This window comes from Penicillium hordei (genome assembly GCF_028827395.1).
Source record: "Penicillium hordei strain IBT 12815 chromosome Unknown utg000004l_segment0_segment0, whole genome shotgun sequence".
Lineage (NCBI taxonomy): Eukaryota > Fungi > Ascomycota > Eurotiomycetes > Eurotiales > Aspergillaceae > Penicillium > Penicillium hordei.
The window spans coordinates 3,565,947-3,579,279 of record NW_026623145.1 but is presented as its reverse complement, the minus strand read 5'-3'; the positions used below and the strand labels follow the sequence as shown (position 1 = coordinate 3,579,279).

The following is a 13,333-nucleotide window of genomic DNA, read 5'->3' as shown; positions in this document are numbered from 1 at the left end:
CTTGGGACTGTTAGTGGCCACCATGTTGTTATTGCCTGTCTGCCCTCGGGTGTTTATGGAACTACATCTGCGGCGATTGTGCTTGACCAAATGCTATCGACGTTCCCTTCTCTCCGATTTGGACTTATGGTAGGCATCGGAGGTGGTGTGCCCAGTAAAAAAAATGATATTCGCCTTGGAGATGTAGTTGTCAGTATGCCAACTTCTGCTTCGACCTTTGGGGGCGTCATCCAGTATGACTATGGAAAGACACTCTCCAATGGATCTTTTCAGCAAACTGGGTCACTCAACAAGCCGCCTCGATATTTGCTCACGGCGATATCACAAATGCGGAGTGATGATTTGGTCAAAGATACTCTGATTGAGAAAACGATATCAGATATACTCCAAAAAGACAAGAAAGTTCGAGATCAATTTTCACGGCCAGAGAACGACTGGCTATTCAAGCCAAGCTATCACCATGTTAAAAGTGAAGATACGGACTGTTCAGCATGCGACCAGAATCAGTTGGACGTTCGTGAGCCGCGAGACTCTAATAAGCCATACATCCATTACGGTCTGATTGCTTCTGGGAATCAGGTTATGAAAGACCCCAAGAGAAGAGATGCTCTAGCACAGGAAATGGACATCCTCTGTTTCGAAATGGAAGCCGCCGGCCTGATGGATCAGCTGTCGTGTCTTGTTATCCGAGGAATCTGCGACTATTGTGACTCGCATAAAAGCAAACAATGGCAAGGATACGCAGCGCTTACAGCAGTGGCTTACACAAAGGCGCTTCTTGACCTGCTTCCTGCGTCTAGTGATGCGAGTAATTCCAGGAAGAAACCAGCCCACTGGATGGCTCCTTCCCCAAGAAACCTTGAGCGCATCAAGGAAGTTCTGCAACCCTCTGTCTATCCCCTCGACATGTATCAAAATATCGGCAAGCGACGGGTATCGGGCACTGGAGACTGGATCAGGAATGAGTTGGTATTCCAGGCATGGGTTGAAAAGGATGATAACCCGTTGCTGTGGGTATCTGGTAGTCCAGGATGTGGTAAGAGCTTTATCGCGCAGAACGTAATCTCTTATTTGCAAGAGCTCTTTCCTCAATGCGCCACTCAGAGAAATCATACTTCAGTTGGGTACTTTTTTTTCAGGCATATCGATCCCGAGACAATGAAGTTCCACCGTGCGTTGCGGGATATTTCGTTTCAAGTCTATCAGAACGACCCTTCCTACAGGGATTATGTCCATACGCGCTGCCATTCCCCCGACGACATTAAATCCATCCAGGCAGCATGGAGGGTTTTGTTCATGGATTATTATCACAATACACTCGAAGACATTGATAGTAAGGTGATAATTGTCCTTGATGGTATAGATGAAGCATTTAAAGAGGACTATCAGGAGTTTCTAAGGCTAACCTCGGACTTCGTGCACGGTGAGTACTAGTGCACCAAGTTGTGTCAGTGGGGAAGAGATGCTAATAGATCGACTTAATTAGATCCCGTCAAGTGTCGCATCAAAATTGTTCTCCTTGGGAGACCAGAAATATACGACGACCTGATGGAAGCTCTAGACCAATATGTTCCAACCATCCATGTCAACGCCAACAAAAACATCGGGGATATCACAACCTATGTTCGAAAAGCCATCCGCAAGTCCCGGGCAATAAGCCGGGTTACGAAGCCACAGCGCGTGACAATTGAAAAGACTTTAATAGACAAGGCAGAGGGCATGTTCCTCTGGGCCGACCTGATGTTGACAGAGCTTAATGGGAGGACAAGGGCTAGCAGCATGCTTGAAAGTCTTCATATGGCCCCCAAAGGCCTCGATGCAATGCTTAAACATGTCCTAGAGACATTTAGTACTAGGCTGAACGAGGAGGAGGCAACTGACCTCAATACGATTCTTGCATGGGTGGCATGTGCAGATAGCCCCGTGAAATTGTGCGAGCTAGATGAGATATTAAGAGTTGGGTCGAAATCCAACGATGGTAAACTAGGGTTGGAGGACGCTTTGCGTACACAGTATGCTTCGCTGTTTGTGCTCAATCGGGACGACGGTTTGACGACAGCAGATTTAGCCGGGGAGGGAAGAAAGGCCTTTACTCAACCTGAAAATGACGGGTCGGCTGAGAACGATGACTCTTCCAGCGAGCAGGAGCATGAATTCAATTCCAACACGTATACAACCACAGTCGTCTTCTGCCACGCTTCAATCCGAGACTACCTTCGCAACCCAGGCTATGGAAAGGTATCTGCAGGAGATGACTCAACACCTATTGGCGTTGATTTCGTGCAGGCGAGCGTGAATACGTTGAATGTTTGTCTATCGGAAATAGCTTATGGTCATGGCCCCTGCGGGTCCCATGTGCGTAACTACGCCCTTGACGAGTGGGTGAACCAACTGGAGCATGTTTGCAAATATTCAGACAAAATTGATCAACAGCAAAAGGAAGAAACAATTGTCTTACTTTGCCAGATCTTCAAGTGTGCGAATCTGGAAATGTTTCACACCAACGCTGCTCCAGATCCTCTTATCGAGTTTATTGATCGTCACACTATTGACTTGATTGTCTCGCTTTTCGCCGCCCAAGACGGTGGCAATACCGTCGACAACATTGATATGCGGGAGTGGATACGTGTCTGTATTCAAGAACCTGCTCAACTATTCGTACCCCTAGGTCGTGAAGTGGCTAGCAGGTGGCTCGTCGACTCCTGGGATCCAGATTTCTGCATGGTCACGGTTTGTGCTGTTGTTATTGTTCTTGGCGGAGACAATCCTGACTTGATAACACCCCTTGATCCTGTGGAAGCTGTCCTGAACGTTGCTAGGTGGGCAAAATTTGAAGAAAACGCGCGCTGGCATCACAATGTCGGGGCTTGTCTCAGTTCTCTAGGGCATTTCGATGCGGCCATCGAGCACTTGAATCATGCATTGGCACTCGAGCCAACATGGGACGTCAAGAGGGATCTTGCCAAGGTCTATTGGAATCAGGGTCAGTTGGATGATTCCGTCCAGTTATGGAGAGAGTGTGAAGCGCAATACACACAGCTACTGGCGGAGAATAACAACGACGATGAAATTGCTGAACTTGAGAAAGCGGAGGCTCAAGGCCGATTATCTAAGGTCCGCAATGAGCTGGGCTCACTTTATATTCAGTTGGGAGATTACTCAAACGCCACTCACTGGTTCATGGCATCCATCGAGCTTTTCGATATGGTTTACATTGACGACGCCGTGTCGCTTGTTATTCGTGTTCTCATTGCATCGCAACACTCGCCACATGAAAGGATCATACAGCTACTCCAGAAAATCGAATTGAAAACCTGGTATGACTGGGACAACTGTTTATTTTGGGTTTTCGAGCACAATTCCCAGAATTGGCACATTTGGGACAACACCCAGCTTCCCTTGATATTTGCTGTTTCAGCAAAACGATGTAACAACCTACAATGGCTGGAGTGCAAGTACCAGGGTGCGATCGCGGATAAAAGCACGAAAAAGCAGGATATCAAGGCCATGTGTTTCAAGGAGTCGCTAGCTTGCCTATATTGCAACTTCTTAGGCGAGGAAGAGAAAGCTATTCTAATTTGGAAGAGCATCATAGCCCAACATAGGGTGCCCGGCTCGCTCCAGTACGAAAGATTTTGCAGAGCAAGGAATCGTGCTGCTACTGCTTACGCATACCGGCTCCTAACTAACGCTCTAAGAGAAACCGAGGATTCGCAAGCTCTTATCGTACAGGAGCTCGAGAAATTCTGTGACAATGAAATTAAATCCTTGTCAACTGATCAAATTCTCTTCGATGGCCAAACGGGCATTTATATAGGCGTATGGCATAAACTCAATGGACGCGAACAGGAGGCCAGGAATTACTTCAGACCATACGTGATCCAGGCTATATCTTATCGTGATAAATATATTGAGGATGATGTTATGAGCGCATGGCGTGTCCTTGGGCATCTTTTTGCTATGATTGGCGATGATGAAGATGCTATCACGGTTCTCCAGCTCGTCCATAGCCCTTTTACTATTCGCGATGGCACTTCCGCTTCGGCCGAGGAACGTATGGCGTCACCCTGGCCGTTAGTTGTCGAAGATCGCGTGTGGTACTGTCATATCTGCCTTCAATCGTGGGGAAATTTTGTCAATTGCAACATCTGCCGCCGGTGCAATGCAGATATTTGCGAACAATGTCTCGAAGGTCTTAAAACGGGGGATGCAGAAAGCTATGCCTGTGATAGTAGCCATGAATGGCTAAGCATTCCACCACCACCGGGTGTCCCTGGCACATATCAACTTCGCCGAGGTAACCAATCGCTGTCGGTTAAGGAATACATGGCCAGTATCGAGAGATCTTGGATGTGATGTGATTTGATTATGTTTTTGTTATATTCCATTTTTCCCTGAAGCATATTTCCCTTTTGAATATCGTTGTAACAACAAATAAGATCAAATCAGAGCAAAACAACGGCTACTCTAACTCGCAAGTTTAAATATTGCGAATATTCGTAACATGGACATGATTTGTCCCTCAGCCCCGAGCTTAGTATTGATTAGAGACGAGATTTTACTTGGTTTAGAGTGTTCACTTGCCAAGTCCTGGACTATCAGCTCGTCTAGGCCAACCCATCGTACCCCATTCTCAAATGAAATGAAGATATTTCAGTTAAATTTCCCGAGGCAGGACGTTGATCCGGGTCACAAACACATGAAACACCCTCTCGCAGCGTGCTTGCTTAACGGCACAGAGCTTGCAGGTCAAAATCAACATAAGTGAATATGTCGGATTTCGGACTCAGGGACATTTCGAAGGAGGGGATTCGGGATAGAAGAAAATTGGGGTTAAAAAGGATATAGGTCCGTTGCGCTCGTAGGCCAAAAGTTGAGTTCTAGGGATGGGTGTAGGTCCGTTTTAAATAGCTCAACCTACCCTAAAAAGCTATAAGAGTCAGCTTTCGGAAACAGGAACATGAAAAAATTACAATATTTCGAGAATTGACGATTATCTGCAAAGTCCCTCAAACCTACAATTCAATCGTGATACAACTCAAACCTACTGACCAACCTCCCTAGGTACTTGATTTCCGCTGTCACTTCTTGGCATTTCGTTTCCATTTTAGTGCTCAGGCCTTGACGTTTTTGCTCACTGAGTACAACAGCTCGTCCCTGAGCGTTCTGGTCCGCTCACTGAGTCTGAGCTAAGCCTAAGGGGGAGCGGCTCAATTGGAAAGGTGCCCTGTACCGTCTCGGAGTTGGCAAGTACTCTCATCTGTCTTCTTGTCTTCTTTTCTTCTTTTCTGTGAAGTTATGATATTCGTAGTTTGATACACTCCATGTATATATGGGTCTAAGCTTTAAGCTCTAGGTTTCAATGTGTAAAATCATTTTCCGGAACTGTCCCTCAAAGCTAGGTTGTTATTTAGAGATATAAATAATAGCTATGCTTGAAGGACCAGGTGATCTCCCTTGGTTTGGATCAATAGTAGCCCGCATATGCGTTAAATCGACCCGATGGTTATGTGTGCCGAGGTCTAGCTCCTAGCCACTCAAGATAGGGTCTCGTAGTCGGCTCACGGCCTAGATAATCTCTCAAAGTCTTCATCTCGGACTGGCTCCCGCCTACACGGAGAATCATGTCACGATATCGTCGCCCAGCCTCTTTGCTCATTGTATCCTGGCGAAATCCAGTCTCAAAAATATCAAAAGCAAGTACCGTGCCTCTGAGCATGTTGTCAGTTTTCTGAAGTTGAAATATGTGGGGAAAAAGCACGCAGTAGAGACTTACAATAGGTAGCTGTAGTATCCAGCATCATACCTGTTAATCACGTTTCGGAAAACTGTCTGGCCATGGCCCCATTCCCATCCCTCCCCTAGTGCCTCTCCTCCATGAGTACCGGAGATATTCGAGCGCGTCTTGTTGAACAGCTCCGTGAGATTAGTCCGCAGCAACTCTTCCCTCGAAGCCGGGCTATGGATAATCATATCGTATGTGGCGAAGAATAAGTTATTCAGCTGGGCTCGGACATTTCCATTTTTGTTTCTTCGGGATAGAGCTGCCGCTTGGGTATCATCGAGTTGAACGGGCGGTGGCTTCAGGGGCTGTAGGTCGGAGTATTTTCCATTGCTAGTCCTCCAAACAGACATCATTGATGGACTAATATATGAATAATGATAGGAGATGTCTTTGATATGGCGCTCTACCCAGAAGAATTGCTCCAACATCTTGCTTGGGGCTTCAACAAAGTCACGATCCACTGGGCAGAGTCCTGCATACTTGATCCTTGTGAATAGGGCATGGAATAAGTGTCCAAGTTCGTGAAACAATTTTCGAACATCGTCCAAGCTAAGAAGAGTTGGTTGATCGGGCAATGATTTAACGTAGTTCATGACCAAGGCTGAGGATGGGTAGAAACGACTTCCATCAGGCCGTTGGTAGCCCTATTGTAGCAATTAGTCCTTGTTTCATATCTTGAAGATGCAAAGAAAATGACAATTAAGCAGAACTTGGAATATGGCCTAAGATGAAATGCGTACAAACTGCAATGCATAGTGTCCGGAATGGCTGTACTTCCCCTCCCGAGGGAAAAGATCCAGATAGGCGTAACCGAGGAATTTGTCAGTCTCGCCATCAACTTTCCAAGCCGTATACATCTGTACATCTTCGTGCCAAGTGAGACCCTGGTAGTGCGGAGTATCAACTATTCGGAGTTCTGCTCCGAGGAGATGTCGAAACATCTGAAGCAGTTTTTGAAGCGTCATCTGGAGTTCGAAGTATTCGGACAATACTAACTCCTGCGTCTCGGTCTGCTCAATACGACGTTGGGTGAAATACGGGATGTCCCAGTGAAAGACCTTGTTTGTGGATTCTACGAAGGCGGCTTTCTCCTGCTGCTTGAGCTGGAGAAGCTCCTCCGCATCGCTCGTAGCCAGAGGAGCCACAGCCTCACGAATCTCTGACAGCAGATCAGCCACCATTTGAGGGCCTTGAACCATCTTGTCGCTCGTTTTCCGCGCGAAATGGTTTGGATACCCAAGCATCCTGGCTGTCTCATCGCGGAGAAGAACAAGTTCTTGGAAGAGAGGGACGTTGCCTGCCATCCTGTTTTCAACAGCATAATAAATCTTCTTCCTTGTCGACTCCTTCTTCACGTTCTTCATGGCCGGGGCGCTAAAAGGTGTCTTTGTGGGGAGCCACAGTTGACCAGCTTGGCTGCCCTCGCCCTCTTTGAGTCGATCTAAAATAGCATTGGGCAGGCCCTCTAGCTCATTCGGAGTGAGCCAGAGGCCCGTGGTCTCCTCATGCAGATTCCTGTTGCAATCTCTCTCAAGATGATTCAATCTCTTCATCTTTGCTTTGAAATCGTTCCTGAGGACATCGTCGGCAATACCGCATCCAATTTGAAGGAAGCGTCGGTGAAGCTTCTGCAGATAATGATTGGACTCTTCATCCTGGGCGCATTCCCGGTGCTTTGCTTTGGTTACTACGCTGTCAACCAGGAGGAACATGTCTCGTCGGGAGAATAGTTCGACTTCAGCATCAGTCAGCATGTTGGAAACATCGTTTGATGCATCTCGCACGTCTTTGGCTGGATAGGTTGATGCATAGAAAAGTAGGAGGCGTTGCTTCTCAAACTTGACGTTTTCGTCCTGGATGATGGGCCAGATCGCGTTTTCAAAAGAGGCGTCGGCAATTTGGACTCCGGCTACCACCAAATCCCAGATTGAGGTGGTGGTATTGGTGATTTTCAGTGCCTCTTCTTTCAATGACTGTGGAGTTAAGTCGAAGATAGGGGGTTCTTGTGTCACAGTGTGTTCCGTTGGGGTCTTCATGGTCGAGTGAAGCCTTCTTGAGCTTTTAAAATTGAAGATATTATTAGTGGGAGAAGGAGAAAGAGTAATTTCGCGAGATGTATTTGAGGTATTGAAGGAACCCAAGGGTTGAGTACTAGTTCGGGCTGCTACGTGCGGTGGACAGCCTATCTCACTCCGGAATTTGCTATTTGGGCCGCCTACTAATTGTATTGGGCTTAGTTTTGTATTTGAAATTATGACTAAAGCAATATTACGATGTACCTGGTAAATGGCCAAGCAGCTTTCTATTTGGACCGTCTACACAGACGGATAGGTAAAGTGCCTTGCCTCTATGCTAAACCCCTCTCAGTTTTCCTTGCTTCGCAAGGTGCAGGGACCTCATTCGCTAAAGATAGCAGGCCTTAGATCAAGAGAATAGTCAGTGCCAAATGGGATATAATACCACTAGGCCAAGTCCCGAGTATTGTTACTAGCTGCAAAATACCCTTTCGTAGGCCCCTGCAATCACTGTGTGATAACGCACCTGTTATGCAATAGCGTGCTGATTATAATTCTCCCTAACTTTAGGTTCATCTGTATCCGAGATTGTCGTATTAATGTGGCGGTTTCAAGTCTCGGATGTAGGGAGATGTTACATCGCTCTGTATGCATTGTCTCCAATCTGTATTTAACTAGCAGCATTACACGCGCAAAGCTGTGGTTACGGAAAAGAGGAAATATCAGTATGCGAAGTGCCTTTTTCAGAATTCCGGAGCTTGTTGTCTTCACCTTACGTGCAAACTTCATGGCCACCAAACAAAGATCATGCTATTCGAGCAGAAATACGAAGTGGCAAGGGCAGGAACATCACCCAGGCCCGGGGGTATACATTTCGATGCTGTCTGTGTTATCTTTCGGGGCCTCTATTGTGTCCTTGGGGGTTATGTTGCTACAGTTACCCACAGCAGCTGCATGTGTTGTAATTATTTTCCCATTCTGTGAGTTGGACTTGAGGCTAAAACAACTGGTATGTGATTCGGCTCTGATAAACTTTTCTCAACTGCGGCAATGGAGTCCGTCGAGTACAAATGGGTGAACTTTCACGACCAACATGTTCCTAGGTCGATTTACCACGGCCCGCCAACAGCAGAGCGAGAATCAATGTGGGGTTCTCTGTCTCCCTATAAGTTGCTAAATTTGATAGCCATGTTTGGTTTTCAACCATCTTCCAGCCGGTGTCATCGATGTTTCTACAAAGTCTCTGTCAACTTCACCCATTGTCCTAGGCATTTAGATCCCTTGTCGGGACACTCAAAAAATGGAATTTTTGCTGTCCCAGGGGTTATTCTACATATGAATTGCTTGGTGGGGATTTCGGTGTCCTAAAGAGTCGATTTACATCTCATCTAATGGATCTTTTTTAGAGACTCATTGGCCCATTCGACTATCTTGGAAAATTTCCGGTAATTCCGTATAGACCTACGATCAACTACTACCTCCCGTGCAGGATCATGATCTGCTGAGTATAGCGTAGTGTCCGCCTCACACATGATCTTTGTCCGCAAGATTTCTAGACGGTGCTCGACGTGCTCTAGTATATCGATATGGGAATTGACGAATGCTCCCGGTAGACGTAGAGAGTAGTCTCCGAAGGAGTAAGTCGTACTGCCCTTAATGCTGTATCATGAAATCAAGAATCCTGAGGAAACGTATTCATTGCTCGGGTGATGATCCTTGAGGAGTCCTCTACGAACGAAGTAGTCGAGGAGAACTGCAGATCTCCTAAGGCATTACGACACCCCGGGCCGCTAATATACTACTGTACTACTGTCACTGGCGAGGCGGATGAGCTGGAATCTTGCTCGCAATTTGATACGATGTAAATGTGATTCGGTTTGAAGATACTTGCGAATCAAAAAGAAAAGAGAAGTTGTACGTTAATAGGGGTCTATAGACTATGCAAACAGAGCAAACAGAGCTCGATTATTCCACAATTTGTTCTCCACCCAGTCCAAGCAAGTGTAAAGGACACGAAATCCTTAATATAATCGCCACATCTTGACTCACAGCGGAGCCTACATCACTGGAAATCGACACTGGGCATATCAAGCCCACCACTAACCACAACCTCAGACCAACCTCAACCAATACTCCAGGTACTGCAGACTATAGACCATACACCACAAGCCAGAGAGCTGTTCAGCTCTCAACTATCCAATGATGCACAGTCTCCCCAAACTGGCACTCACAGCCCTACTCCTCATCTCGCCAGCAACATGCGCCTCAAATTCAAAACCACCAGGCAAAGACGCCATCCTACTATCAAACGTCCAAACCTTAACACTACGCGCCCACCGCATGACAAGTGCACGACGCATCTCACCAATCCCACAACTTAGCTGCGCAGGCCCATCAAAACAAACATGCAACCTCTACCAACCAGAAGTAATGCGCTGCACAAACCAAGGCTACGACTACGACATCGAAGACGTGCAGTGGACATGCACCACAGACCTACCAGCAGAATTCAAGCTCGGCGCAACAGATGTCATCTGCGAGGGATACCGGAATGCCGATGATAAGTGGGTGTTGAAGGGGAGTTGTGGGGTTGAGTACCGCCTACTCTTGACCGAGGCTGGAGAGAAGAGGTTTGGGAAGAAAAGCAGTGATTCGGAGTGGGATTGGGCTAGGAACCGGTCTGAGAGTAGTGTCCAGAAGATCATGGCTGTGCTCGGGGATTTTATTTTCTTCGGGTTCATTGCTGCTGTTTTCATTCTGATCTTATGGCCTATGTTGGCGCAATGTTTCGGGTGGGGGAATCGGCGAAGTAGGGGTGCGGGGCCGGCGCCGGGGTGGGGCGGGTTCTGGGGGGAGGTGGTGGTGGTGGAGGTGGAGGTGGTGGAAATGATCCTCCGCCTCCGTACAGCAGTTTCGATCCTTACAAATCTGCTGGTCGTCAGCAGGGATGGACGCCCGGTTTCTGGACTGGTGTTCTAGGTGGCGGTGCGGCGGGTTATCAGATGGGGAGACGGGCTGGTAGTGGATCGCGCGGCGGGATGCCAATGGGCAGGTCTGGTGGATATGACCCAGGTGAAGGTAGCTCGCGCTCGCCACCACAGTTTTCATCTACGACTGCTAGTACTGGGTTCGGGTCGACCAGGCGTAGGTGATCTCATGTCTGTCTTCGCCTGTCATTTGCTACCGACTCTGAGGAAAAAGACAAACCGAAAGACAGCCAAAAATATCCTCGAGAAAGAAAGAAAAAAGAAGCAACAGGTCGCTAACCCGTGACTGTAACTTCTTGTGGCTATTATGAAACTAGTACATGTACAACAGGAGGAATGTAATGAAGTAAGAAATCAATTAGCAAATAATAGCCTGGAACTCCTGGCTTGATCAATGTGTATCATGTAACCCCACACTTAAAACGCCGTAACCTATAATCTTCGTTTCATAAGATTTCCATTAGTATCCCCGATTTAAGCCATGGGAAAGTCATCGATCGATCCCAGAACCTCCTCTGTTCCGCCTCCCTGGTTCTTCAGGCCCGCCTTCTTACGGGACTTCTTAACGGCCATCTTATCGTTCTTGTCATCCTTGGAATCACCACCAGTCGGGTTGCGTAGCATTTCCTCTTGCATCTCCTTCTCCTTAGCGTGCTGGTCCTCGATGCGCTTCTTTTCATCGTCAAGTTCTTGCTGAACAATCTTGGGATCATCGTAGACGGTGTTGGTCATCTCTGAGTAGGTTGCAATGTCCATGACCTCAGTCGGGCCCATCAGGGTTTCCTTGATTCGTTGCGGATCACGGCGCTCTTCATTGTTGAACTTCAACTTGATCTGACGACGAGACCGGCCCGGGAACATTTTGCTAATAACCATGAAGTCGGTACCAAAGATGCGGAGCCCGCGGTAAAACAAATCTGTCATCTCTTCGTCCCACGTTTCGGTCTTTGTTCGCTTGCCGTACGAGGCCTGGTTGATCTTCCGAGTGAACGAACTTTCCACCACATCTTCGAGGTCACCGGCGGCTCGGGCCGCATCGGCGTGACGATCGACCTGCAAGGACGTACTATCCAGCACGATCTCGCCGTTAACGATTCGCATAATGGGGCCACTCTGGGGTTTCCAATCGACCGGCTTTTCGGATTTCTCCAGTTCGGGTTCAGTTTGCTTGACAGGCGTTCCTGTTCCTGGACCAGGGGTTCCGCCTTGCTTCTTCCGTTCTTCTTCGGCTTGATCGATCTTGCGTAACTCTGTCTCGCGCTTAGACTTCTTTCCAGTTCTCAGATCTTTGCAAAGCTCGGACATCTTCACAACGTTCGGCAAGATTTCAACTGTCTCTGCGCCTTCCGGGGTGGGTTCGCGCTTCTTGCGGGTGCGCTTTGGTTTTTCGCTACCCTCGAGATCCGAGGTACCGGCCTTCGAGTACTTTCGTTTCTTTGGCTTGGTTGGGTCCGGAGTCGAAAGGTTGGATCCACCGGGCGTTGCGCTTGAATCTTCGATGGTAGGCACAATTGACTGGGAGCTTCGACGGCTTGCCGCTGCGGATACGGATTTCTTTCGAGCTGGGACCGCAGTAGCCGTAGTTGACAAAGTTCGAGCGCGCTTTGCTGGCCGACTCTCGATGGGAGCATTTTGTTCAGTTTCAGGTTGAGATCGGGGTAAAGCTTCGTTTGAATCGACAAGGTTTTCTGCGGCCCGCGCTGTTTCAATCCTAGCGTATTCTAGAAGAGCCGTCTCTGGTCCATGGTCCTCGGAGGATGGGGGCTGAACCTCACTGGTCGGGACATTGGCGGGAGATAACGTGGGTTGAGTAGAAGGAGGGGTAGGCGGAACGGTCAAGACAGGTGCAGGTTGCGCGACCGAGATAGAGGATTTACGTTTCTGGGACAGAGGAATCGCAGCCGGCTTTTGGATCGGAGTTGGCTTTGAGATGGCAATCGGCTTGGGGATCGGAGTCGGCTTGGCGATTGGAGTTGGCTTTGAGGTTACAGTCGGCTTGGGGATCGGAGTCGGCTTGGCGATAGGTGTAGTGGTAGGTGTGATAATCTGCGTAGTGGTGGGAGCGGTGGTAGGAGTAGAAATCGGGGGAGTAACTGCATTATTCGAAGCAGTTGGTGTTTGTTCCGTGGCGGAGGCAGCGACTGCGGGTGAGAGCTCTGTGACTGCCGACGGTTCCGGCTCTGCGGCCACAGAAGGGATCAGAGCAGAGTCAGCTACATCTTTAGCTTTGTCTTCCTGAACAGGCTCGGCTGGCGACTGTTGAACAACACTAGGTCGTCTTGCGGGCGCGGCGGCAGGCGCACGGCGGATAGGCGCCTTCGGGGCGAATTTCTTGCCGGTTTTATCTGACAGACATAGAGTTAGAGATTGCACAGCTATGCTTCTAGCTTAGGTAATACTCACTGATTGCAGAACTGGAAAAGGACTTCATGGCTGCCCATTGCTGTAAGGTGTGGATTGATGAAGATCGTAAAAAGTTCCAGGCCGGGGAAGAGTGGGTGAGAATCACGTGATGACACTAGCGGACGCTAAACCTCGTTGAAAAT

The 13,333-nt window shown here is 48.2% G+C and overlaps 4 protein-coding genes across 4 annotated transcripts; 2 read left to right on the top strand and 2 right to left on the bottom strand.

Annotated features, from left to right (window-relative positions):
* Positions 1 to 837: 837 nt before the first annotated feature.
* On the top strand, positions 838 to 4,356 carry N7537_008524 (tetratricopeptide repeat protein; the record flags this gene model as incomplete). Its single annotated transcript, XM_056899579.1, has 3 exons — positions 838 to 1,010; positions 1,140 to 1,423; positions 1,487 to 4,356. The coding sequence occupies 3 exons, from the start codon at positions 838 to 840 to the stop codon at positions 4,354 to 4,356; spliced, it is 3,327 nt and encodes a 1,108-aa protein (XP_056751655.1).
* A 1,150-nt stretch (positions 4,357 to 5,506) lies between these two features.
* N7537_008523 (M3 family metallopeptidase) lies at positions 5,507 to 7,821 on the bottom strand (the record flags this gene model as incomplete). Its single annotated transcript, XM_056899578.1, has 3 exons — positions 5,507 to 5,711; positions 5,777 to 6,429; positions 6,526 to 7,821. 3 exons carry the CDS (start codon positions 7,819 to 7,821, stop codon positions 5,507 to 5,509), a joined length of 2,154 nt encoding a protein of 717 aa, XP_056751654.1.
* A 2,181-nt stretch (positions 7,822 to 10,002) lies between these two features.
* On the top strand, positions 10,003 to 10,952 carry N7537_008522 (DUF1183 domain protein; the record flags this gene model as incomplete). The annotated part of the gene is made up of 2 exons (XM_056899577.1): positions 10,003 to 10,609; positions 10,657 to 10,952. 2 exons carry the CDS (start codon positions 10,003 to 10,005, stop codon positions 10,950 to 10,952), a joined length of 903 nt encoding a protein of 300 aa, XP_056751653.1.
* Positions 10,953 to 11,261: 309 nt separating this feature from the next.
* On the bottom strand, positions 11,262 to 13,218 carry N7537_008521 (transcription factor TFIIIB subunit BDP1; the record flags this gene model as incomplete). The annotated part of the gene is made up of 2 exons (XM_056899576.1): positions 11,262 to 13,132; positions 13,191 to 13,218. 2 exons carry the CDS (start codon positions 13,216 to 13,218, stop codon positions 11,262 to 11,264), a joined length of 1,899 nt encoding a protein of 632 aa, XP_056751652.1.
* Positions 13,219 to 13,333: the final 115 nt, after the last annotated feature.